This window comes from Sesamum indicum, linkage group LG1 (assembly GCF_000512975.1).
Source record: "Sesamum indicum cultivar Zhongzhi No. 13 linkage group LG1, S_indicum_v1.0, whole genome shotgun sequence".
Taxonomy (NCBI): Eukaryota; Viridiplantae; Streptophyta; class Magnoliopsida; order Lamiales; family Pedaliaceae; genus Sesamum; species Sesamum indicum.
Genome location: NC_026145.1, coordinates 10,184,444 through 10,207,141, shown reverse-complemented (window position 1 = coordinate 10,207,141; position 22,698 = coordinate 10,184,444). Strand labels below are relative to the sequence as shown.

The 22,698-nt window shown below is 35.7% G+C and overlaps 5 protein-coding genes across 7 annotated transcripts; 3 read left to right on the top strand and 2 right to left on the bottom strand.

Annotated features, from left to right (window-relative positions):
* Nucleotides 974-5,330, top strand: LOC105161226 (transcription factor HBP-1b(c38)-like). The gene is made up of 11 exons (XM_011078850.2): nt 974-1,295; nt 1,471-1,577; nt 1,696-1,772; nt 1,866-2,081; nt 2,794-2,871; nt 2,964-3,023; nt 3,712-3,789; nt 4,073-4,130; nt 4,342-4,613; nt 4,707-4,952; nt 5,058-5,330. Exons 1-11 carry the CDS (start codon nt 1,207-1,209, stop codon nt 5,202-5,204), a joined length of 1,428 nt encoding a protein of 475 aa, XP_011077152.1. The 5' UTR covers nt 974-1,206; the 3' UTR covers nt 5,205-5,330.
* On the bottom strand, nt 5,480-6,154 carry LOC105161235. Its single transcript, XM_011078862.2, has 2 exons — nt 5,771-6,154; nt 5,480-5,662 (listed from the first exon to the last, which is right to left on the bottom strand). Exons 1-2 carry the CDS (start codon nt 6,108-6,110, stop codon nt 5,595-5,597), a joined length of 408 nt encoding a protein of 135 aa, XP_011077164.1. The 5' UTR covers nt 6,111-6,154; the 3' UTR covers nt 5,480-5,594.
* On the top strand, nt 8,243-9,753 carry LOC105162158 (protein PLANT CADMIUM RESISTANCE 2-like). Its single transcript, XM_011080130.2, has 4 exons — nt 8,243-8,704; nt 8,835-8,906; nt 9,059-9,271; nt 9,677-9,753. The coding sequence occupies exons 1-4, from the start codon at nt 8,455-8,457 to the stop codon at nt 9,751-9,753; spliced, it is 612 nt and encodes a 203-aa protein (XP_011078432.2). The 5' UTR covers nt 8,243-8,454.
* On the top strand, nt 13,110-14,554 carry LOC105161219 (probable carboxylesterase 6). Its single transcript, XM_011078839.2, has one exon. The coding sequence runs from the start codon at nt 13,314-13,316 to the stop codon at nt 14,346-14,348; it is 1,035 nt and encodes a 344-aa protein (XP_011077141.1). The 5' UTR covers nt 13,110-13,313; the 3' UTR covers nt 14,349-14,554.
* On the bottom strand, nt 15,049-21,825 carry LOC105161209 (serine/threonine-protein phosphatase 2A 65 kDa regulatory subunit A beta isoform). Of its 3 annotated transcripts, XM_011078831.2 has the most exons (13): nt 21,666-21,825; nt 20,549-20,985; nt 19,645-19,891; nt 19,183-19,295; nt 18,710-18,789; nt 18,197-18,338; nt 18,009-18,089; nt 16,904-17,008; nt 16,616-16,798; nt 16,160-16,252; nt 15,714-15,853; nt 15,560-15,626; nt 15,332-15,451 (listed from the first exon to the last, which is right to left on the bottom strand). In XM_011078831.2, exons 2-13 carry the CDS (start codon nt 20,939-20,941, stop codon nt 15,332-15,334), a joined length of 1,764 nt encoding a protein of 587 aa, XP_011077133.1. In that variant the 5' UTR covers nt 20,942-20,985; nt 21,666-21,825. The 3 variants fall into 3 exon arrangements, with proteins under 3 accessions (XP_020549744.1, XP_011077133.1, XP_020549747.1); XM_020694085.1 differs by lacking the exon at nt 21,666-21,825 and having other exon boundaries at nt 15,049-15,451; nt 20,549-20,941; XM_020694088.1 differs by lacking the exon at nt 21,666-21,825 and having other exon boundaries at nt 15,351-15,490; nt 20,549-20,941.

Genomic DNA, 22,698 nt, shown 5'->3' with positions numbered 1-22,698 from the left:
TATGTTTAATTTTTTAAGTAATATATTTTGATTAAGAATTTAGATGTAAGACACATGTTTTATTTTAGTTTTATCTTGATATTTTTTGTTTTGCATGTTTTAATTTTATGAGAAATTGAAAATATAATAAAAAACTATTATATATATAAATAGTAGTGCCATTCATGTCTTAATTTTTAAAAAGTTTTCGTATCATCATGTCTGTATTGTATTTTATCTGTATTACTGTATTTATATCCATACATCATATCCCAAAAGTATTGGTAAGACTATTATGCATGCTACCAAATCTATCTTGTTAACATACTATTATTGCAGATGGTGTCAAGTTATGATTTTCTCGTGAAAATTTCCTAGTTTTTCACTATGTCGCTAGCATATTATAGTTACTTATTCATATGGGTGCAAAGTTACAATTTTTTATGGTCAAAAGTTATGAATTTTACCTATAAAATTATCCACTAAAGTACTTGTCCTAGCTTATGATGTTGTGCTGTAAAAAGTTATGTTCATGATTTTTGCTTGTTAAGAAAATTTTATACAAGATCAAGTTTGAGCGCAAAATTTATTGTTAAATAGATCGACTTCTCACACTACATACGCAATAGAATCTTACACCATTGTGCTAACCTTTTGAATTTTAAGGTATGGAATTCTACAATTAAGTTGAAGAGTGCAAATTTTATGGACGTGGGTGAATTTGAACAAATAAAGTTTCAAGAATCAAAACAGACAACACAAAAAGAGATTGTATTTGCAAAAGAGGCCCTTGATCAAATAGTAAATTCAAGTATGGGTTCATTGCAAACGAAGTTCTTGGTGGCACGTGACATGGAGCCTCGTGAGAGGGTAGTGGTAGTGCATCTCAGCTTCTGCAAGTTGAGAGACTGAAGGGAAGGGAAGGGAAAGGGGGTCAGAATGTAATAATGAAAAAAGATGGTGGTCGTACCGATGTTTTTAATGAATAAAAGCAACCTTACTTTGATACGCTATCTTCTGTTCAAAAAGATACATCCAAGATTTTATTTCTCAACCTTTTCTTGTTTGAGGCTGCCATTTCTGCTTCCACTCTATTTCTGATTCTCCTACTACCCCTTCTTGTTCAATTTCTTTCGTTTGTGTTCAGGAGAGAGAGAGAGAGAGAGACACACACACACACACACACACACACACACACCCCCACACCACACAGAGTGAACGTGTGAAATGCATAGCTTCAAAGCAGCCTTACCGCAGGGAATTGCTCTCACCAACTCTGATGTGTATTGCCATTCCCACTCACCCTTTTACCTCAGGTGCTCCAAGAAGCTCATCTTTTTGTGTTTATGTTACTATATTGCATGTTTAGATTTATGCAAAGGTAGTTTTTTTTCTTTTGAATGGTTTACGAGGGTCGTAGCTTTTCTGGCCTTATGAACATTGGATGGCCATCTCTGCATGTCTCATTTGGTGTAATTTATGTGAATGTAGAGGTGAAGAAGGTGGCAGAAATGGGCCACGTTTTGGAGATCTTGGGGAGCTTGAGCAGTCAGCTGGACATGCATTCCATCATGATGATGCTGTTAATTTAAGCAGAAGTAATCTTTTCATCTCTTTCTACTTCAACTTATCACGAAAACTTCTCTCTCTCTCTCTCTCTCTGTTTGTTTCTAACAACTTGTGACTAATATAATGCATTTTCTAAATTCATGGTAGGCTCAATATACAATGACATGAAGGCAAGCAATGTTTCTGTTGTGTCTAGTAACTTGCAGTTTGGTGGGCTCAACAATGTGAGCTCTCTTCTTCTTTATCTTCAAAATAAATGAATGTATGTATACGCAACGAATGCATAGTTGACTTGTACCGCATTTTGTTTCTTTCAGAGTTTGGGTTCAGCTGAGATGGTCTCATCAGGAACAGGAGTGGATTCAGGGCATTTCATGTTACCCAAGGGGACAATGGTGAGTGTTGGAGGTGGTGGTGGCGGTGGCGGTGGGGCTTTGGGAAATGGTCACTTTGAGAACTGGGGTGATTCTGGGGTGGTAGCAGACCACAGCCAGCAGACTGACACTTCCACAGATACCGATGACAAAAACCAGGTCCTCCTCCATTTTAGCTTCTTGTTTGTTTTAGAATTTTACATGCTTTGTTATTTATGTGATCTTGAGTCAATTAATGTAATCCTTTAGCAGATTTTAAGCTGGTTTCAACCTGAATGGGTTGAGTTGGTAATAATGGAGATTGCCTTCCGTTATGATGAGAAATTATTAGGGGGATGGAGGGCTTTTAAATAGTTCTTTGAGGTAGAGATCTGGTAGTTCCTTGCCGTTTTGCTCTTCTGTTTTGTGTTTCGGTCCTTCCTATAGTTATTACTAGGTAATCAATGAGAGTTATGTCTGAAACCAGGATTTTGGTGTTGCTGCTTGATTTGGAAACTAGGATAATAAATTCACTGAATTGGCCTTCAACATCAAGATTGTCCGGAAATTATTGGCACAATTTTGGAAGCTTGGGAGAGAGTTTTACTTCCTTACATTCTGTTTTTTTTTCTTTTTTTTTTTTCCTGTTGTAATAATGTGAAATTCTCGGGAATTATAATGGTTGAGTTAGTTTTGGCTTTGGTTACAAATTTTAGTACCCCGGAGTTCATGATGAAAGATTGATAGTGGTGGACTCGATGGACCAGTCTAAGGGCAAAATTGTTTACTTCCTTCTGTTTTTTTTTCTTTTTTTTTTTTCCTGTTGTAATAATGTGAAATTCTCGGGAATTATAATGGTTGAGTTAGTTTTGGCTTTGGTTACAAATTTTAGTACCCCGGAGTTCATGATGAAAGATTGATAGTGGTGGACTCGATGGACCAGTCTAAGGGCAAAATTGGGGACCAAAAGGTTTGTTTCTTTGCTCTGTTTTATACGCATTTCTCAAGGGTCCTAACTAGGTAGTTGGAAATGATTTTATTTGCTTTTATTGTCTGTGTCAGGCTCTTCGAAGGCTAGCTCAGAACCGCGAAGCTGCAAAGAAAAGCCGAATGAGGAAAAAGGTAATTGTCGATCTCTTGAATTTTTGAACAAGTACTGATTTTACGAGGCCTGTAACGCGTGGTGTTCAGCTCTAATATGATGATTTACATGAATTCTGCAAATTGTAATAACCAGATATTTTTTGTGTCTGGTTGTCTAGTATTATGCTATGGAATTCCTTTTTCCACTATTCTTATTCTATGCACGTGGTGATATTCACATGTTTTTGCTCCTTGCTCGCAAAAAGTATAGCGTGCAACACTTGCATGAGCTTCTGCCTCCAGGGACCCGTCCTCAAATTTCGAAACACTAATTTGTCATTGTATTCTCCATCATTTCATGGTTTTGTTTCATGTGTGAAAATCGGAGTGCTGTAAGAGAGGTATTGGGTAAGAGCCTTTGTCATTATATAGTTTTGTTTGTTGCTTTATCCACAAAGTGGCGAGAAACCCAATGAACCAATTAACAATCAATATAATTTACAACCATGGGATCTCCTTGGCTTTATTGTAGGTAGATAGCTTCCAGGTTTATATTGGACCACAATGGAGCTCAGTTTTCTGTTTGGTCCATTATGAATTAATGGTAGCTGGTGCTCAGCATTCTTAGTTACATTTTCTTCCTGCTTTCTGCTTTCTTTGTTTCTGATAGCAGTTCAATGGTTTATTTGTGGAGCATTGTTGAAAATAGGCTTATGGTTTTGAATAGGCATATGTTCAACAACTTGAGAACAGTCGGCTAAGGCTTACACAACTCGAGCAGGAGCTGAAAAGAGCACGGCATCAGGTGCTTTCTTGTTGCCATGTCTACCATCTGGTTGAATAACTTGGAAAAGTTATTTGATCATTTAGTTATACATTCACGGCTTGATTTTAGGAAGTAATCCCTTATCACGGCATACAAAATCAAGTGCATAAATTTTTTATGGGCAAATATTTATCAGCTTTAGTACGACTATTGGTTCATTATATGTAACATATAACCTTGATGGAAAATTACTTGTCTTTTATCTGAAGTTGACCTAAATTTGACCCAAGAAATTACTTCCATTACCCCAAAAAAAATGCAGGGCGTCTTTGTCTCATCTGGATTTTCAGCAGACCAGAGTCATTCTGTGGGTGGAACTGGTGAGTGAAGTACTTTTCTGAATCTTTAGGTATATTCTGGAGTTGTTGTTCATGTCAAAAGGCTGCACTCAATTTTTGCCTTCCAGTAGAGTTTTCGGCACCTACTGGATCTTATATCTTAGATCTTCTCATTTTTATGGTTGATTTTTAGTTTAGAAACTCAGAAGTTGTTGATTTGGGGAGTTTGACCCTCTGTTGTCAATGCCTGCAGGGGCTTTGGCATTTGACATAGATTATGCTCGATGGCTGGATGAACATCAACGACTGATCAATGATCTGAGATTAGCTATAAATTCTCATGTGGGTGACAGTGAACTCCGGCTTCTTGTGGATGGAGTCATGTCTCATTATGATGAGATATTCCGTCTTAAGAGCGTTGGTGCAAAGTCAGATGTATTTCACATGCTTTCTGGCATGTGGAAGACTTCTGCTGAAAGGTGTTTCATGTGGTTGGGAGGATTTCGCTGCTCTGAGGTTCTCAAGGTAATTAAATATCATAATTTTCGCTCTATTTCATTTTATCATGTTTAGGAATCCTGTTTCATTCTAATCCATTTTACTTTTTCGGGATTTCAGATTCTTGGAAATCAAATTGAACCTTTAACCGAACAACAGTTGGTGGGCATTTGTAATCTACAGCAATCCTCCCAGCAGGCTGAGGATGCCTTGTCCCAAGGCATGGAAGCTTTACAACAATCACTTGTAGAGACACTTTCCTCCAGTTCTCTTGGACCTCGTAATTCTGGAAATGTTGCCGACTACATGGGGCAGATGGCAATTGCAATGAGCAAGCTTGCCACACTTGAGAATTTCGTCCATCAGGTATGACCATTATTACTGTGTCTAGATTGCAAGATTGCAGCACACCTATAGGATCCTTGATTTTCAGACCAAAAAAATTACAAAGACATACATTTACTCTGACAGGCTGATCTTCTGAGACAGCAGACCTTACGACAACTGCAACGAATCTTGACAACCCGTCAAGCTGCCCGGGCTCTTCTTGCAATTGGTGATTACAAGTCAAGGCTCCGCGCCTTGAGTTCTTTATGGCAAGCACGCCCAAAGGAATGATCTTACCGCATTCAGTGGCCTAGATTCTACTAGACGAATCCTTGACTGCTTGGCAATGTTGTAGATTTCCGTTCATCAATGTAAGTACAGGTTTGCTTTGTGGAACGAGTAGACACCAGGTTAGTGTATCGTTGCCTGTATCTAAGAATTACATCCACTTGTAATTTACTAGTTTCTTAACAATCACTATGAGAAGCAGTTTCTACCTAGGAATATGATTATGCTCATCCCTTGATGGAATTGATTGCATGTTAAAAAGTATTAAAACTGTATTGTTATGATGATAAAGCTATAACGATGCAGCCATCAAAACTTACATTCCATTCCATTCATTTATACACAGGGCAGTTAAAAGTACATATTTCACAGGTTCTGAAAGAATAAAAGAATCTAATTTTCAGTCCAGCTCATCTTTTCCACACCCTTGTATGTTCGTCCTCTTTTGTTCTTCTTCTTTCCTGCAGCCATATTCAAACAGCAAACATGTTTATTACCAAACTTAAATGTTAAGCCTAGACAAAATATTTCTCTTTCAGATTGATCATATTTCACATAAGAGCACATACTTGGTCTGTTTTTCGATCTGGCCTGGGCATTAATTTGTGGTATGAAAACTCCTGTTCCGTTCCCAGTTCTCCACAAATTCAATATCCATGCAGGTGCCGCATGATCCTCCTTGTTCCCGGGCCAACTGTAATAGCCCCTGTCATTTGTAGCACCATAATTCTGGCCTTGTTTTTGCATGTTGGGATTCTTGGTTTCAAATGATTCATCGTCCTCCGCTGTCAGTTGTAAGACTTGTTTTCTGAGCTCCTTATAGAAAACATCATCATCGTATTCAACTTCATCAAATGCGTAAATGGCTGTTTTGTGCAATTCTTGTTGAGAACTGCTTTGAACATCCATGGCAGGAGGTTTTGTGTAGTGATTGACAAATCTTGGTCGTGCTAATGGAGAAATATATAGTGGATAAGTGATCCAAGGAAAAGTTGCATTTGATTGAGGTCAATGTTCAAGGGAAGTGAATGGTCAAGCAAGCCGTCTCCAAGTGGTTACAAATGCTAAGAACATTCCTAATTTTGGAGTTTATAAGTCCACTTTGGGTGTAAAAACGTGTTGAATCGTTTAGATATTAAAATAACTCCAAAATTCTAGAAATAAATAAATCTATATTCTTAATTGGCTTTAATAAAATTCAAAGTAACGACGACTATACCACAGATTAGGCCTGAATAAATTTGATTTCAACCAAAAAAAAAATCTGTAATTCAATTCTAAAAGTAGCAGGAAGATTCATGTCGAAAAATTTGAACCAAGTAAACTTAAAAAATACATTCGATGAAAGGGGAATCTAATACTATTCAGTAAGCAATATGATTTAATGAGAAATTTTTTTTATTCAAATCAGGATTAGCTATATTAAATTAATTATATAGCTTGTATGATATACTTGTCATATGATTGATTATTTTTTTAAAATTGTATATTAATTACACGATAAATATATTATACTTGTCATATCTCTCCAACTTAGAATTTTTCTGATCTAATTTATTGGTGTTAAAAGATTTGTTTGAATCCACGTGTCAACTGTTCCTACATACTTTTAGGTACATACTTTAAGCTTCTATTTCCCTTCATGATCATATAGTCATGTCAAACTTTAGTTGACTAATCAATGTATTCGGCATATCATTAAGCGTTAAGTGACATTTGGAGCATATATATGCATATTTTAACAGTCATTTGACAGCTATCATGGGCTTAATTTGCGTCCAATTAAGTACTAATATTGGAAAAATTCTTATCAAAATTAAATTTAATACAATCAAATTAATCACATGCCAATAATACACTTATCATGTTGATTACTTTTATTTAATTATGCGTTAATTATACAATAAGTATTACATTTATCTAATAATTTGTTCAGGTCTGGCCTCATTAAGTACACTTATAATATATTACCTTTATTTTCTTTGGCAACAATTTGAAAAATAAATTACTTGTGCATTTCATGTACCCAACCATGGAGTCCAAAGGACTAAATCCAGTGTTTGCAATAATGTTATCAGATTCAATGTATAATTTCATGAAAATTCTTCCCATCTGTTCATGATCTCCAAATGGACCTAAAATTTGCTCAACAGACCTCTCAACTACATATAAGGATCACGTTGGTTTCCTGCATTTCTACTTCGTTCAACAAAAGATGGAAATGGAAATGAAGGCAAACAAGAATAGAGACAAGTACGAGGAGGATGATGGGTTTTACAAAGAATTGGAAAGGCGGATTGCTGAATTGATCGTCGAGAATCCTGAGGAAGTGAAGCCATCTTGCAAACTTGCATCATCGGCATCAGTTACCAAGAATTCCTGCAGGGTAATAACTGAGAAGAGTAGTAGTACTAGATTAATGGTGCTGGATGGAAGAAAGTACTACGACTGGTCGGTGTGTGGTAGGAGCAGTGGTGGACGACCTGTATTCTCATACTACCCGTCTTCCAGCTCCAGTGGAACTGGGACTGGGGTGTTCATACCCCTAATTGCTCACAAGTTTGAACGCTCCGCTGCCAACAAATAAGAAAACTGCCCGGAATTTCCTTTCTCTTCAGTTCTTGATCCTGCAACGCATGCACGCACATACACATGTTTGTGTGTGTGTCTTAAATCCACAGCAAATTTGAAGGGTAAAACAAGATTTGTACAGGTATGTTAATAATGGTCTGCGTAATTAAGGAAGAGTTCCATCTTTCATGTCAACACAATAGTTAACTGTGATTGATTTTTTTTTATATAGTTAATAGTGATTTAAAGAAAAAAAAAATAAAAAGTTTCAAATATATGTGACTGATAATGTAATAATTAAACTCATGAAAAATAGAATTAAAATAAACATCAAACTGATGTAGTTATTAAGATCGAAACACACACGTTCTAGCCAAACGACGTATATATTCCAACTTAATTTGATCACAAAACTGTAAGTGTTTCTGATGATCATCTACTTTATTAATTAGCAACTCTTACAAGTTAACATGTAATGATTTGCTTCTGTACATGAAATTTGAAACCTAATATTAGACAAAACCCTCCAAATTTAAGAGAACAAGAAACGGTGAATCAATTAAGATAGGGCAAACAATAAAAATAACATAAATTTATAAAAATAAAAAAGAAAGAAACAGTTACCCGACCAACCTCCAACTGCTACATCCCATGCACCGTTCCCTTCTCAAATACAAAACTCATGAATTCCCTCCTTTCCCATTCATTACGAGACATATATACACCGCAAATACACTCCGTTTTGAAAATGAAAGCGTCTAATTCGCTACCATCAGCCCCACCGGAGCCACCAACAATGGCAGCACCAGCCGCCAGTATTCCAGTGAATCTGCAGTCCTTTCCGCCGGCTCTACACGCCCCTAAACTGGGCCCTCATTCTCCTGTCCCCTGGTCAACCGGCCTGTGTGACTGTTGCGACAACATCAGCGTTTGTGAGCCCTACTTTCTACACACACATAAACCTATACATGTGTTATTACAATAGCTAGTTTCATTATAAAATAAATAAACCCCACTAATAACCTTTAATTTGTAACATTAATTAATTGTTCTAATTCCCAGGTTGCCTGACCTGTTGGTGTCCATGCATAACATTTGGTCGCATTGCAGAAATCGTCGACAGAGGATCAACCTGTACGTAACCCAAACAGGAATACGAAGATTAGACCATACTCTACTTATATATTTCCAGTAAAAATTGCATTTCTCGTCCCACAGATTAGTAGTTATGCGCTTTTAATAATTCGTGGTGTTTAATAATTGTTTATGTACATATATATGTTCAGCCTGTGGAATTAGTGGAGCGTTGTACTCAATGATACTGTGCGTGAGTGGTTGCTCCTGCCTGTACTCCTGCTTCTATCGATCAAAATTACGGGGACAGTATTTCCTGGAGGAAAGGCCATGCACTGATTGCTGCGTGCATTGCTGTTGTGAGACGTGTGCATTATGCCAGGAGTATAGACAGCTCCAGAACCAGGGATTCGACTTGTCTATAGGTACGTACAATCTTTATTTGCTCGCTTGTACATTAATTTTTATCCTCCTATTTTAATATTTTCAAATTAAGTAATATCTTACTAGAAATCGATGGACAACTTTACTTAATTGATTGGTGGGACTTTGTGTGAATTGATTTGTAAGAATAATTATTCCCCGTGGATGCATATATATGTTCAATTTTGGAAAAGACGATGATTAATGATAATTGTTCTGAGTAGTCTTTACTTTTCAAGAATAAGTGAATATTTTTTATTCTTGGGATTTGGCATGAGATATTCCTCTATCTTCTTTCACTGAGATCACGAAACTTTTTCACAAGATCATATAATTTTGTTTTTTCTTTAGAAAAAGAAAGAAAAGAAAAGGTTGAAATGGAAAAATATATATATGAATGTGTGCAGGATGGCATGGGAATTTGGAAAGGCAGAAAGGAACGGGTTGGATGGCTCCACCGGTTCAAGAGGGAATGAAGAGCTAGATATATATATATATATAATATTATATGCTTTTTCTACTACAATTATTATTCAGGATTTTTTTCCTTTTGATATTTATCTTATATTAATTCTCCTAATAAATTCACATATAATTAATTGATTGACGATGAGATAAACCGAAAATTACATGGATTTGACATTATATGCGCCTGGAATGAAATATCTTTTTCTGCTTTACTTTGCTTCCTATTCTTCCTTTGTAAGAAAGAATAGCATGCAGGGCGTGTTGGTGTGGTACATGATTCACCTGCAACTTGACATTCAATAATTTTCAAACTACTCACATATATACAAATTATTATTTTCTAATTGTTATAATTTTATTGAATTAATTAGAGCCAATCATATTAATTTTAAGATGTAGTTGAATCTACGTTAACAATTTTATTTAAGGTCAATTATTGATTTACTGAAATAAATCTTTTTTTAGAAAAACAATCGAAAATTTTAAGGTCTGGGAAATTCCGGGCCGACTTTGCCTTTTTAATTTGTGGATAGCATCAAATATTGTTGGATAATATATGATGATGATTCTTTCTTGCTCAATATTCCATACACACACATAGTTATAATATATGTACATATGATCTGCTCATGTAATATTTAGTTTGCAACTTCTAATTTGATCATAATCTTTAACTTGAAGTTGGTGTTTGCTAACTCTTAGATCCGATTTTCAGATACACTTTTAACGTGTGAAATTGACACTTGTTGTCGTTTCTGCCTTTTCAAGAGAAAAACCACATATTCCCTTCTTTTTTCAAAAATCCAATGGAGAAAAAGGACCATCTCTATAAATTGATATGTATATCTATAAACTTTTTAATTGTCTTAAGTTGATCTTATTTTTTGAACCATCACTAAGATACTTATTATATGATTAGTGTATAATTTACAAAATTGATAGATCAAATTACAAGTGTACCACACTTATTACGTATGATTAATTTAAATCGATCAAACCTGATTCGGATAGAAAAAGATTTCTTACAACCAAAGGTGTGTGGGAACCTAAAGAGCCGAGCAATAATAATATCATTTGGTTGACCTAAATTGTTTGGGAAAAATACATAGAATATCCAAAGGACAGTATAAGGGTTGGAAAGACGTATGTAGGTTTTCAAGAATCGGATGTATGTACGTATGTATGTATGTATGTGGGTAAGAGATGAGCTGACATTTGGATTCCTCGTGTTCTCATCTTACATGGTCAAAAAGAATGAAAAGAATAAAGACATTTTGGTGCCTACCTATTTTGCCTGTACTTGCAAGATTTTATTCTCTCTCTCTCTCTCTCTCTATATATATATATAATAATTATACAAAGAAAACTTTTGCATTTTACTTATCAAAAAATACCTTTGTCTTAATTAATAACTAATTCATAACCCAAGTTCATGCATTTATACGATAAGTATATTCTAAATTTTGATTACAGCCAAAATTCTTGACAAATGATTTCATTACCTAATTTAATATGTACTGTATATTCGTCAACGTGTTCTATTGTTTAATTAATAATGGGTTATTTATTTAGTAATGTCCAAACAAAAATGCGTAAGTTAGAATGTAGATACTATTAAATAAAATTATGATTAACATATAATCATATGATTCAGTCCTTAATTATAATCATAAGAAATAGGACAGTAGCATTTTCCAGTAGAGGGAACATTGAACAAATTTGTTGGTGACAGGAGATGTTGTGGGGGACAATCTGAAATTAGGTTGTCTGTTTTTTGACTTTGAGATCCGACGGACATGTTTGTAAAAAAATATTTCAATTAGTATTTCATATTTATGTTTTTAAAAATATTAAAAATATATATATTTAATTTAATAATGCTCCCACTAAATAATATAATTGTTCATTCATCACGATAACTAAATTTATATGATTGCAAAAAATAATTATTTTATTAATTAATCAAATAATAATATGTGAGTGAAATAATATAATTAGATGATATATTAAATATATGAAAGGGTAGATTTAATTATTGTTAAAATTAAAATTATTTGAAAACTCCGGTATCAACTCTAAATATACAATTTTAAAAATAAATTAAAAACGGTAAAGTTGAATTAGATTATTATAATAAGGATAAAGTAGTCAAAAATAAAATTAAATTTATTTACAAAAAAGCCAAAACAGCTTTCCGAAAATATTTTTTTCTTAATTATTTCAAAAGTAAAAGCTGACATTTCAAACACTTCAAAAATACTTTTAAAGAGTTACAAGTTAAAAAACATCTTTTTAAAGTGGTCGCAAATACTCTCAAGATATCTATCACTAGCTTGTTTGTTTAATAATGTAGCTACCTTCTGGCTTACAATAATTAATGTCATTGCACAGCTACAATTATTGTCATATGTGCCATATTAATTAACTTTTTTGGGTTGCGCCCACAATGTTACATGTACGTCCATCCAATTATTGTAAAATGTCGTGAAATTTGATGAGGATCGCACGCCACATTTGACCTTATGTAACCCACTTAATTTTCTCCTTCCCATCAATTCTAATTTTTCTATTCGCCCTTCCACTTTTCTTTTTGTTTGTTTTTATTTCTAATGTTTTTCACAAAATTTTGTAATTGTGGGGTCTTAGATTTAAGTCTTATAAGAAAATTATTGTTGAGTAATTGTTAATTATTTATACATATCTTGAGTTATAAGTATTTTTAAGTTGATTCTTGAAAATAATAGCCATTCTTTAAAATAAATTAATTTCATACACGCACCGCGCCTAGTTATACTGCTAACTTTTAAATATTATTAAGGGTAAATTACAATGATCTTTTTTTAAATTTGGTATAATTATGAATATCCTCTTATTGTTTGAAAAATTACAAATACCCCTTGATATTTATGTAATTCTTGAATTGAGGTATGAAATTGTCACTATGTCCTTATTGTAATTTTCTTTTAGAAAAAATTAAAAAATTTGAAGAAGTGGATGAAAAGTTTGAAAAATTATAAAAAAATTATTCACTTAGTCAATAAAAAAAATTAAAAAATAAATAAAAATATAATCCTTAGTCCACAACGGCATTTTGGTCAGTTCATCATAAAAAATAGATGAATACCTAATGGAGACTAACGGAACGGGTTAATTATTAGACAATCGTTCAAAGTAGGAGGTATTGGTAATTTTTTAAACAATAAAAAGTATTTATAATTATGTCAAATTTCAAGAGAGATGATTGTATTTACCCTATTATAACTAATTGGAGTAATCAAAACATCAATAATCAATGTATGATGCTAATCAAATTTACAATCTTACCGTCATGAAATTAATTTCATGGGCTGAAACGAAGACCATTTTTCACAATAATTAGATAATAATTTAATAGACTCCAAATGAAGACGCGTGTCAGTATCCCTTGCCCTAGTTGCCCACTTCCAATCTTACCTTTTCCCGGTTTCACTTCCTATATAAATACCATCAATCACCCTCAATTTTGTCTCAAGAAACAATCTCAACTTTGCAACTCTTTTTCTTCATATCTCCATTTCCGTTCTGATCAAGAGAATCATGGGTGCTACCACACTGGATTCAACTCTCAGCCTTCAAATCAACGGCCAAGATCAATCCCAGCAGCAGCAGCTGCAGCAGCGACGATCAGTTCATGTAGTTGAGGAAATTGATGGCCTTATTAGGGTCTACATAGATGGCCACGTGGAACGACCCCAGATCGTGCCATATGTCACGTGTTCATTGGCCCCCGAGCTTCAGGTCACGTGCAGAGACATGATCATAGACAAATACACCAACATTTGGGCACGTTTCTATGTCCCAAATGCCTCCCTAGGCAACAAGAAGCTCCCTTTGCTTGTCTACTTCCATGGAGGTGGATTTTGTGTTGGCTCCCCTTCTTGGAGTTGCTACCATGATTTCCTAGCAAACTTAGCCTCAAAAATCAAGTGTTTGATCGTGTCGGTGAGTTACAGGCTGGCGCCGGAAAACCCTCTTCCGGCAGCCTACGACGACGGTGTCAAGACTCTAGTTTGGCTGAAGCAGCAAGCATTTGCTGCTGGTAATCATGATCACAAATGGTGGATCAATAAATGCGACTTTTCGAGGATCTTTTTAGCCGGCGATAGTGCCGGTGCTAATATAGCCTATAATGTGGCCTTAAGAGTAAGGCCATTAATGGACATCATCAAGGGACTCATCCTAATACAACCCTTTTTTGGAGGGGAGTCAAGGACTCATTCGGAGAAGTGCATGGTGCAGCCGCCAGGCTCCGCCCTCACGCTGGCAGCATCGGACACATATTGGCGGCTGGCGTTGCCTGCAGGGGCCAACCGGGACCATCCATGGTGCAATCCTGTGGTCAAAGGGGCAACGGAAGTGCCGATTATGGTGTGTGTAGCGGAGATGGATATATTGAAAGATAGGAATATGGAGTTTTGTGGTGTTTTGGGAAGGGAAGGTAGGAAAGTAGAGCAAGTGGTGTGTAAAGGTGTTGGGCATGCATTTCAGATTCTGAACAAGTCTCCTCTGTCCCAAACGCGGCTTCATGAGTTGATTTGTCATATCAACAACTTTGTTAGTAGATATAACTGAGGGTCGGTCGAGGGGGATTCTCGTATATGTTTGCGTTAAAGGATTTCATTTTGTGATTTTCTAAATTTGTTTTGTTGTAATTAGTAGGTTAAATATACAAAATGGAAATTAAGATGATATATACACAATATATATATATATATATTATTAGGTATTGAAATTGAAGCCATGAATTGGGAGAAGGGGTGGTGCCAATTTAATTAAATACTGTTTGAACACTAGCTCTTTGTCTATATGTGCTCAAATATTGCAAACGGGAGACAAGGATGATAACTGGTGGAAAAAAGTGTGTAAACTTTTATTATTTGTCGTACGCTTGATAGCATACAATATGGAAACCTAAAGCTAAAGTTTGAAATGTTTGATTCGGAAGAAGATTTAGGTAGTTTGATATTAAAGTATTTGAGAAAAGGCATCAACATACGACAAATATTTCAATTAAATTGGTCAACAAATAGATGATGATGATGATGGCCTTAAATTGGCATAATGAGATGTTGAATTTAGAGGTCGGATAAGCAATTGATGTCAGATGGTTTTGTCACGTTTAGAGGAGACACAAACAAACTACGAATTATGAATGTGGAGTGGAGGAGGGATTTCATTGTTTATGTTTTGGCCCTTAAGAGAGATTTGCTAGCCTCCACATTCCTTTAGTTCAAGAACAGAAGCTATTCACATTCTCAAGCAAAATAAACAATTTCAAGAACCGAATAGACACCCTAAAATTATCATTTCAAACTTTGACAGCGTTAGATTTTAGCCATACATATGTCAGTATACTACCCTTTAAACACTAGTAACAGCCAGCAAGCCAAAGGGACGCAAAAAAGGGACGGATAAAAGTGAAGATACAAATAGTGGCGTGAAATGTAAGATTTAGATCCTTCAAACAAATCAAGGACTACTATCCAGGACCACTATAATGAAAAGGACATATGAATAGCAGCAGCGGCCATGGGAATTAAACAGCATCAACTTGTCTAGCTCGACATCATCACATTGTCGATCGACTGAAGTGCTTGGTTCGCAAAGAAACGGACATCTACATCAGGGTCCTCAGAAAGCTCCACCAAACTGGGGCGTATTGTTTTCTCCACCACCTACAGAGCAACAAGATGTTTCCAAGAGCTAGATATAGACTGTAAACAGAACAGAAATAAGACATCATAGTAGATTATATGTGCAAAGAACAAGTAATGTTTACTCACGGATTGATCAACAATGGGGATCATGGACTGCAACACCTTAGCCACGTTAAACTTGATGTTGGGTACCCTGCAAAACAATTTAATTCCGCTATTTAGCAGCGAAAATACCGTTGAGTAAATGCAGCCAACAGATGAATGTGGAAGGGAAAACTACCTATCCTTTGATGCAGTAACGATCACAGGCAACAACTTAGAACATGTAATCTCAGAACCCATGACAGGAGCAAGTAATGAAATTGCCTGAAGAACGGTCATCCGATACAAATAATGCGGATTGGTTACCATATCCAAAACCTGCATGGAAAATGATGCAACGCTTGAACATTCAGACTTGTTAACAAGAGAATATTACTAGTCCATAGGTTTGAGGAGAATGAGAGCCAAAGCGTCCATCTAACAGATGGATTTGCACTCTGTCATATTCTATGGAAGGCGTTCCAGCATATGCTTAACGAAAAAACTCAATCTACTATTGGAAACACCTTTTTAACTCCAAGAAGATTTATCAATTTTGAGAGCAGAAGATTTATATAACAGGAAGTCATTTGCCAATATAAGCACAACCATAAAAGGGAGCACTTCAGTCAGTCATCCACAAACCTGGGGAACTATATGCTGCATTGCCCACTCTGGACCGAACTCCTCAGCCAGACGCTTCAAATTATTAGCTGCAGCATCCCGGATAGAGTAAACCTGCACAAATCCCAAAAGTTCACAATGTTTTTCCCAGTTGTAGCGCATCAGCAATAACAAGGCGTAAAGATGGAAAAGAAAGAATATATTTTCTTTGGATATCTTCATTCACAATAGAACTTTATTGGCAAGAGAATTACAAAATCAATTGGCTGATGGTTGAGAGAGAAACCGAGAACAGATTTTTCTTGAATGTCCCACTAAAGATATCAAGTTAGATCCTGAAAGTTCAAAACTGACAGCCTTCACTACATCATTGCCTTTTACACTTTCTCCAATTAATAGCAGCAAAAATGAGAAAAAGAACTGTAGACGGGAAGATGATTCATGCTCCAAAAAATAAAATTAAAGAGAAGCACCAACCTTGTCCTGCAGCCACTGCATGCAAAGAGCACCCAGCTTATCATCAAAAAATCCGACACCCAACTGACTAGCCAATAAAGGTATATATTCTATGATGGCAAGCCGAACCCTCCAATGCCTATCCTCTGCAAGCTCAACAATAGCTGGTAATAGAGACTGTGAGAGTAAATCAATTCCAATAACCTGCATCGGCATGCAGAAGAAGAATACTAAATCAGTGGGAGGTGAACAAAGTGATACTGGTAGACATAGTGATTGAGTGGAGAAATTGAATGGGGCATCAGGGACCTGATTGACTTGATCTAGCTTGCTAATAATATTGAGGCGAACATCAGGAAACTCATCTTTCAAAAGGGAGAGAAATATAGGAAGAAGTTGTTCAATTGTTGCATCCTGCATCAACAGGAAAATCCCATGTTAAAACTCAAGCACAACCATGCATGAAAGTAAGCAGAACTTTATAAACTTATTATCTAAAGAGAAAATCGAGGTAACAACAATGTAAAAGAAATCCATTCAGGTAGATCAGAATCCCAAATTGAAAAAGAACCACACATCAATTGAACTAGTATACCACACAAATACCAATTGATGATTATACGATGAATTGAAGGTCACTTCATCTGCATGTCTAACAAATTTTCAGATAACTTAGACGACAGTTTTCAGCACACACACAGCTATTCGTTCGCTTAGCAGTTCAAGGAACCACATCACAATCGAATTAGTAACCACTACCCCAGGTCCACATCCAGCCTTTATCTAAGAATAGATTAGGCGACAACTGTAATTTTGGTCAAGTAAATGATATATGGAAGATAAATTTCTCTATATCCTGGAAAAGACAATTGAGATGCACGATCATGACAAGGAAAGCAGAAAACAGAAATACAATACTTGACCAATCTAGATACAAAGCTTTACAACTGTGACCAATGGCAGCTTAGTGGAAGACTGTCAAGAATCATATGTATAACAAGTAAACTAACTGTTGAAAGATAGATCAAGATACAATAGCTATAGTAGTTTTCACAAAGTTGAGATGAAAGTGATTGGCAAAAAAACATGTAATTCCAACAATAGGCTATATAGCACAAGCAGATACTTTTACCACACAAGATAATAATGCTTCTGGCAGTATTTTATGGAGTTATAAGCAGCCTACTTTATCAAGTATGAAGCAAGAGGAGACTTATTAAGTCTCATCAATACATACAAAGAGTTTTGATATTATTAAAACATTAGCATAGTGTTGACTGAAGTGAATAATACTTCACATATGATGTAGAGAAGCAGAACAAACATTCTCCCATCCACACTTTTGCACACATGAAAGAAATCTTTAGCATCACAAAAGTAGCTTGTCCAACTTAAAGTTGCAAATTTTGTTTACCTTTCCTAACACAGGAGCCATTCCCATAATGACAGATGCCAAAGCTGACCTTACATGCTGTGAAGAATCAGATGATAATTCCTGCAAGCAATCACCTCTCAGTATAAGATAACTATGAAAAATAATAAGGGCAATATATTCATTCACTAACAGACAAATCCAACTAGATTTCGCTCCATCCAGGATACCTTTACACAGGGAAGAATATGCTGAATAGCAAGTTCCGGATTGAGGATCCGACAAAATTTTGTAACTTTTCCAGCAGCTGCAATTCGCACTTCTGCTTCATTATCTCGGAGTAGGCGCACATAAGCAGGAACCAAATCCGTCCTTGAAACATATAGTGACAACATATCATATATTGCATATGTCAAAAGTTAACTACACTAGTAGGAAGACAGGTAACAGCAGCATATCATACATTAATTGCACCCTAGGCATACGCAAGTAGATATGAACAATTGACTATATCCAATCAAGTTCATTATCTGGCATTTCCTTATGTCCACACATCCAGACAGCATCATATCTACAGTCCACAAAAATGCTACTGTTTTCAGGATTATTACCAAGACAAAGAAATGAAAAACATGCTGAGTATTTCCTAATAGTTTTGCCATTACCAGATATTTATAGGCGTGTGTAAGATAACATATATAAGATGCAGTAACACCAAATTCTAGAAGCATATAAACAGCTACCTAGTAGGTTCAGGTCCCACAGCCTCACAAAGCTCATACAACTGATTGGCAACCATGTAGCGAACACGCCAAGATTTATCCTGATACAATTATAAAGTCAAATTAACAAGGAGAAAAAGAAAGAAATAACCAAAGCAAGAAGCAGCAACATCAATTTGCGAAGAAGAAATAACTGTTTCCAGTTCATCACACATCTTTATATATGGCAATATTTTGCACTCAGAAATAACAAAGATCTGGTAGACATTAACTGTTCACCCACAATCAATAAGCTCCATAGAGTAAAGCATACGGATACAAGGAAAGATGATTACAAACTGTTCCAAACACACAGGTCAAAGTAAATCATAAACATCATCAAGAATAACTCTCCAAATAAATAACAAGAAAAAACTCAGGTACAGCAACAATGATAGATTAAAAAGTAACAACTACAATGATAATTAGAATGCACAACGTAGTGTGAAGTGTACCTGTGAGAAGTTGACAATTACAGGGAGAATATGGGCAACACAATCTTGAGGCTCCAACAACTTGCCAAGAGCAGCACAGCCCTCAACTGCTAGTAAGCGAACAGAATCTTGATCTGAAAAGGAAGCATTTAAAAAGTTTTAGTCCACCAATGGCATTTAGAAAGTTAACTAACCAAGTAACTTCCATCCTGTTACTAAAACATATTCAACATATTCCATCAACTGATATACAGGCCATTTCGTCCTCCCTCAGGGAGCAGAAGATAACCACTGTTTAAGATGCTTAATCTGGAAAAAATCATTTAACACTGTGGAGCTATAATAAGATTTCACAGAACTGTCCAAGTAACTAAATCTCGCAGCTCATCTTGCAACAAATTTTAGAAAATTAAAAAAGATTAACTGAACCATGTTAACTTCTGATATCTATCAACCAGTACAAAGACCCAAAATTTGATATACCATCCTGGGTAAGATCCTCAAACATAGACATGATATCAGTCTTGAGATTAGCAGCTTCCACAGTGGCAGCAAATTTCCCCAAATTTGTCGCAGCAGCCCTTCTTACCATTGGCATATCATCTTGACACAATTGGCTGTATATTGACCTTAATTCTGTCTTTAACAGATCTGGGGCACTCGGGTAAGCAATATGAAATAATCCACAAGCTGAGACACGAGCCGTAAACCACTCACCAGCTGCCAACCTCTGTAATTTAGAATTGATCAAGTCCAATAAAAATCACACATAAATAACTAAAAATGAGATTTAGAAATGGCCAAGGCTGTGATAGTGAAAGAGCAATCATATGTATACTTAATTAAGAAAAAAACAACTAGACCTTCAAATGCTAAATACAATTACTAGCAAGAATGTTACTGAAAACCAGATAATAGAAGTCCTCTAAATGAACTGCTTGAAGTATTTATTTACGGTGATAACCCCAGGAAATCTATGATGCTATTTCAATGATTCCAATTTCACCACTAGCCACATATTGGCTCAAGAAAGGGGATAGTGGGAAAGAGAAAAGATCATGCATCATATATATATACAAAGCTCCAGAATCCAGAACCTTCCAACTATGCATCAGTCACCTCCAACAATGAAGATAACACTGCTTGAAGTAGCATCAAAGGCACTGCAAGTTCTCTCCCAAGTCATATGTAAAAGCAATTATTAACATATATCTACATTAAGATCTGATTCTAAAAGCTTCCCAATGAATTGTCTAGTATTTAAGTGTCCTTTGGAATCTTGTACTTAAACAACATACACAATTTATGTGGGCACACATGAAAGGGAACTATGGGGGAGAAAAGATTGTCACAGAGCTTTGAAGCCCAGGGTAATCTAATATCTGACCTTCACAAGAGGAATAACCGAATCAACCAAATCACTCTCCCTCATCTGTGATCCAATTCTGCACAATGACTCCACCGCTTTGTCCCTCACACAGGTCTCTTCCACAGTACATAGTGTTTCCAGAGGAGGGAGCAAGACATGAGCATGCTCCACTCCTCCAACATATGGAATAAAAACACCCAATTCTTCAGCCATAGCAAGGAGCACCTCATCATCGTCATCATTGTTCTCACTCAAAAATGGAATCAACTCCTTCCGAGTCCTCTCTTCCCCAAGTGCACGCGCAATGGTGGATAGTCTACGTATAGAGTTCAAACGCAGTTGAATGTCATCATTCTTTAATTCATCTATTAGTACCGCTATCGGATACAGTGGCTCATCCACCATCGACATTGTGCCACCAAAGTAACTTTTAAGCTACAAGCTTCACTAAAACACTTCAAGAAAATAAAAGCCATCAGCTTATCTGAAGTCATAGGGTAAAAGCATACAAGAGTATTAGACAAGGGAAAACAGAGAAAAATGAATCTGATCCACTAAACCATAAGAAAATACGAAAATCCTACTTAAAAATAGAGAATTACTCTGTTACAAATCCAAAACCATAGGAATTAAATTGCCCAAAAACTTGATTTCTGGATAAAGCTATATAGTTTAATTCGAAGGAATTGGAGAAAACTAAGATCAAGAATTGCATTTTCGAATCCTTAAAGTTCCTACAAAATAAAGCCTATCCGACTAAAACTTAAAGACGAGATTCCATAATAAAGAAGCTGTAACCACGTATTCCAGAAAAAAGCGAAATTGAGGTCATTATTCCGAAGAACCGTTGCAATCTTCTCTGAGAAATCTTACAAATACCCAATTTTATTTCCAGCTCAGAAATGGGAAACGGAGTTATGTTCTGATAAAATCCAAGCATGACCCACAAGTTTAATCCGAAAAAAACAAAAAAAAAAACTTATTTCGTCAATTTCTCAAGCTACAATAAACATCCAGTGGTACAATCTAAGATCTGGGCCACAGCCAAGAATTTGAATACCCGAAAGAAATAAAACAAACAAAGGAAGAACACAGCAGCATAGAAGCATACGATTAAAGTGTACTAAAAACCTACCGAGAGAAATAGAATAGAGCTACCGGAGGCAATGAGTTTCGCCGGCTTCCCCTCAGATTCGAAGGCTTTCTTTTAGAGAGAACACACACACACACACAGAGAGAGAGAGAGAGAGAGAGAGAGATTTATGCATAGAGTTTTTGGACCGGTGTTCTTTCATGCACTGTAATGCGACATCTCCCCATACGCTGCTTGAAGTCGTCAACGGGTTGGAGCGATTTCCTCTTTTTGGCTTTTTGTGACTACTTTTAATTCTCACTAATAAATGCGAAAAGATAGCACTTTTAAACAAATATTGAGGAGTTAGTACTTATTAGTTGAAGTCCTATTAATTTTGGACAAAAGATAGAGAAAAAAAATAGAGCTACCGGAGGCAATGAGTTTCGCCGGCTTCCCCTCAGATTCGAAGGCTTTCTTTTAGAGAGAACACACACACACACACAGAGAGAGAGAGAGAGAGAGAGAGAGATTTATGCATAGAGTTTTTGGACCGGTGTTCTTTCATGCACTGTAATGCGACATCTCCCCATACGCTGCTTGAAGTCGTCAACGGGTTGGAGCGATTTCCTCTTTTTGGCTTTTTGTGACTACTTTTAATTCTCACTAATAAATGCGAAAAGATAGCACTTTTAAACAAATATTGAGGAGTTAGTACTTATTAGTTGAAGTCCTATTAATTTTGGACAAAAGATTCAAAACCACAAACGCAAAAGAGTTACGGCCTCCTCCCTAACATTTCATACAATTTCAATTAAAACTTTATATATACCCTTAATAATAATAATATATGTTCAACAATTCAACCATTACATATTTTTAATTTTTCTATAATAATATCCATCTAACATCATATTTTATACAATAACATCGTCCAACATAATATTATTTTTAATTTTTTTGCTATCAAATTCCAGGAAACTTGATGTTATTTATAAAATAATAATAATAATAATAATAACTCCAGTACATTTTTTTTTTTTTTGGATAACTTTTTCGATACAATTATTAAAAAAATGTGAAAATGCATCAACAT

Bases quoted from the DNA above. Each gene is read 5' to 3' on its own strand.
- LOC105161226 (XM_011078850.2), top strand. From the start codon at position 1,207: ATGCATAGCTTCAAAGCAGCCTTACCGCAGGGAATTGCTCTCACCAAC. The intron at 1,296-1,470 runs GTGCTCCAAGAA...ATGTGAATGTAG, and splicing joins CACTCACCCTTTTACCTCAG to AGGTGAAGAAGGTGGCAGAA. The intron at 4,953-5,057 runs GTATGACCATTA...TTACTCTGACAG, and splicing joins TTGAGAATTTCGTCCATCAG to GCTGATCTTCTGAGACAGCA.
- LOC105161235 (XM_011078862.2), bottom strand. From the start codon at position 6,110: ATGGATGTTCAAAGCAGTTCTCAACAAGAATTGCACAAAACAGCCATT. The intron at 5,663-5,770 runs GTATGTGCTCTT...ATATGGCTGCAG, and splicing joins CAGATCGAAAAACAGACCAA to GAAAGAAGAAGAACAAAAGA.
- LOC105162158 (XM_011080130.2), top strand. From the start codon at position 8,455: ATGAATTCCCTCCTTTCCCATTCATTACGAGACATATATACACCGCAA. The intron at 8,705-8,834 runs GTGAGCCCTACT...TCTAATTCCCAG, and splicing joins TTGCGACAACATCAGCGTTT to GTTGCCTGACCTGTTGGTGT. The intron at 9,272-9,676 runs GTACGTACAATC...GAATGTGTGCAG, and splicing joins GGGATTCGACTTGTCTATAG to GATGGCATGGGAATTTGGAA.
- LOC105161219 (XM_011078839.2), top strand. From the start codon at position 13,314: ATGGGTGCTACCACACTGGATTCAACTCTCAGCCTTCAAATCAACGGC.
- LOC105161209 (XM_011078831.2), bottom strand. From the start codon at position 20,941: ATGTCGATGGTGGATGAGCCACTGTATCCGATAGCGGTACTAATAGAT. The intron at 18,090-18,196 runs GTATCCTGGATG...GATTGCTTGCAG, and splicing joins ATATTCTTCCCTGTGTAAAG to GAATTATCATCTGATTCTTC. The intron at 15,452-15,559 runs GTGAGTAAACAT...GTTGCTCTGTAG, and splicing joins TCCCCATTGTTGATCAATCC to GTGGTGGAGAAAACAATACG.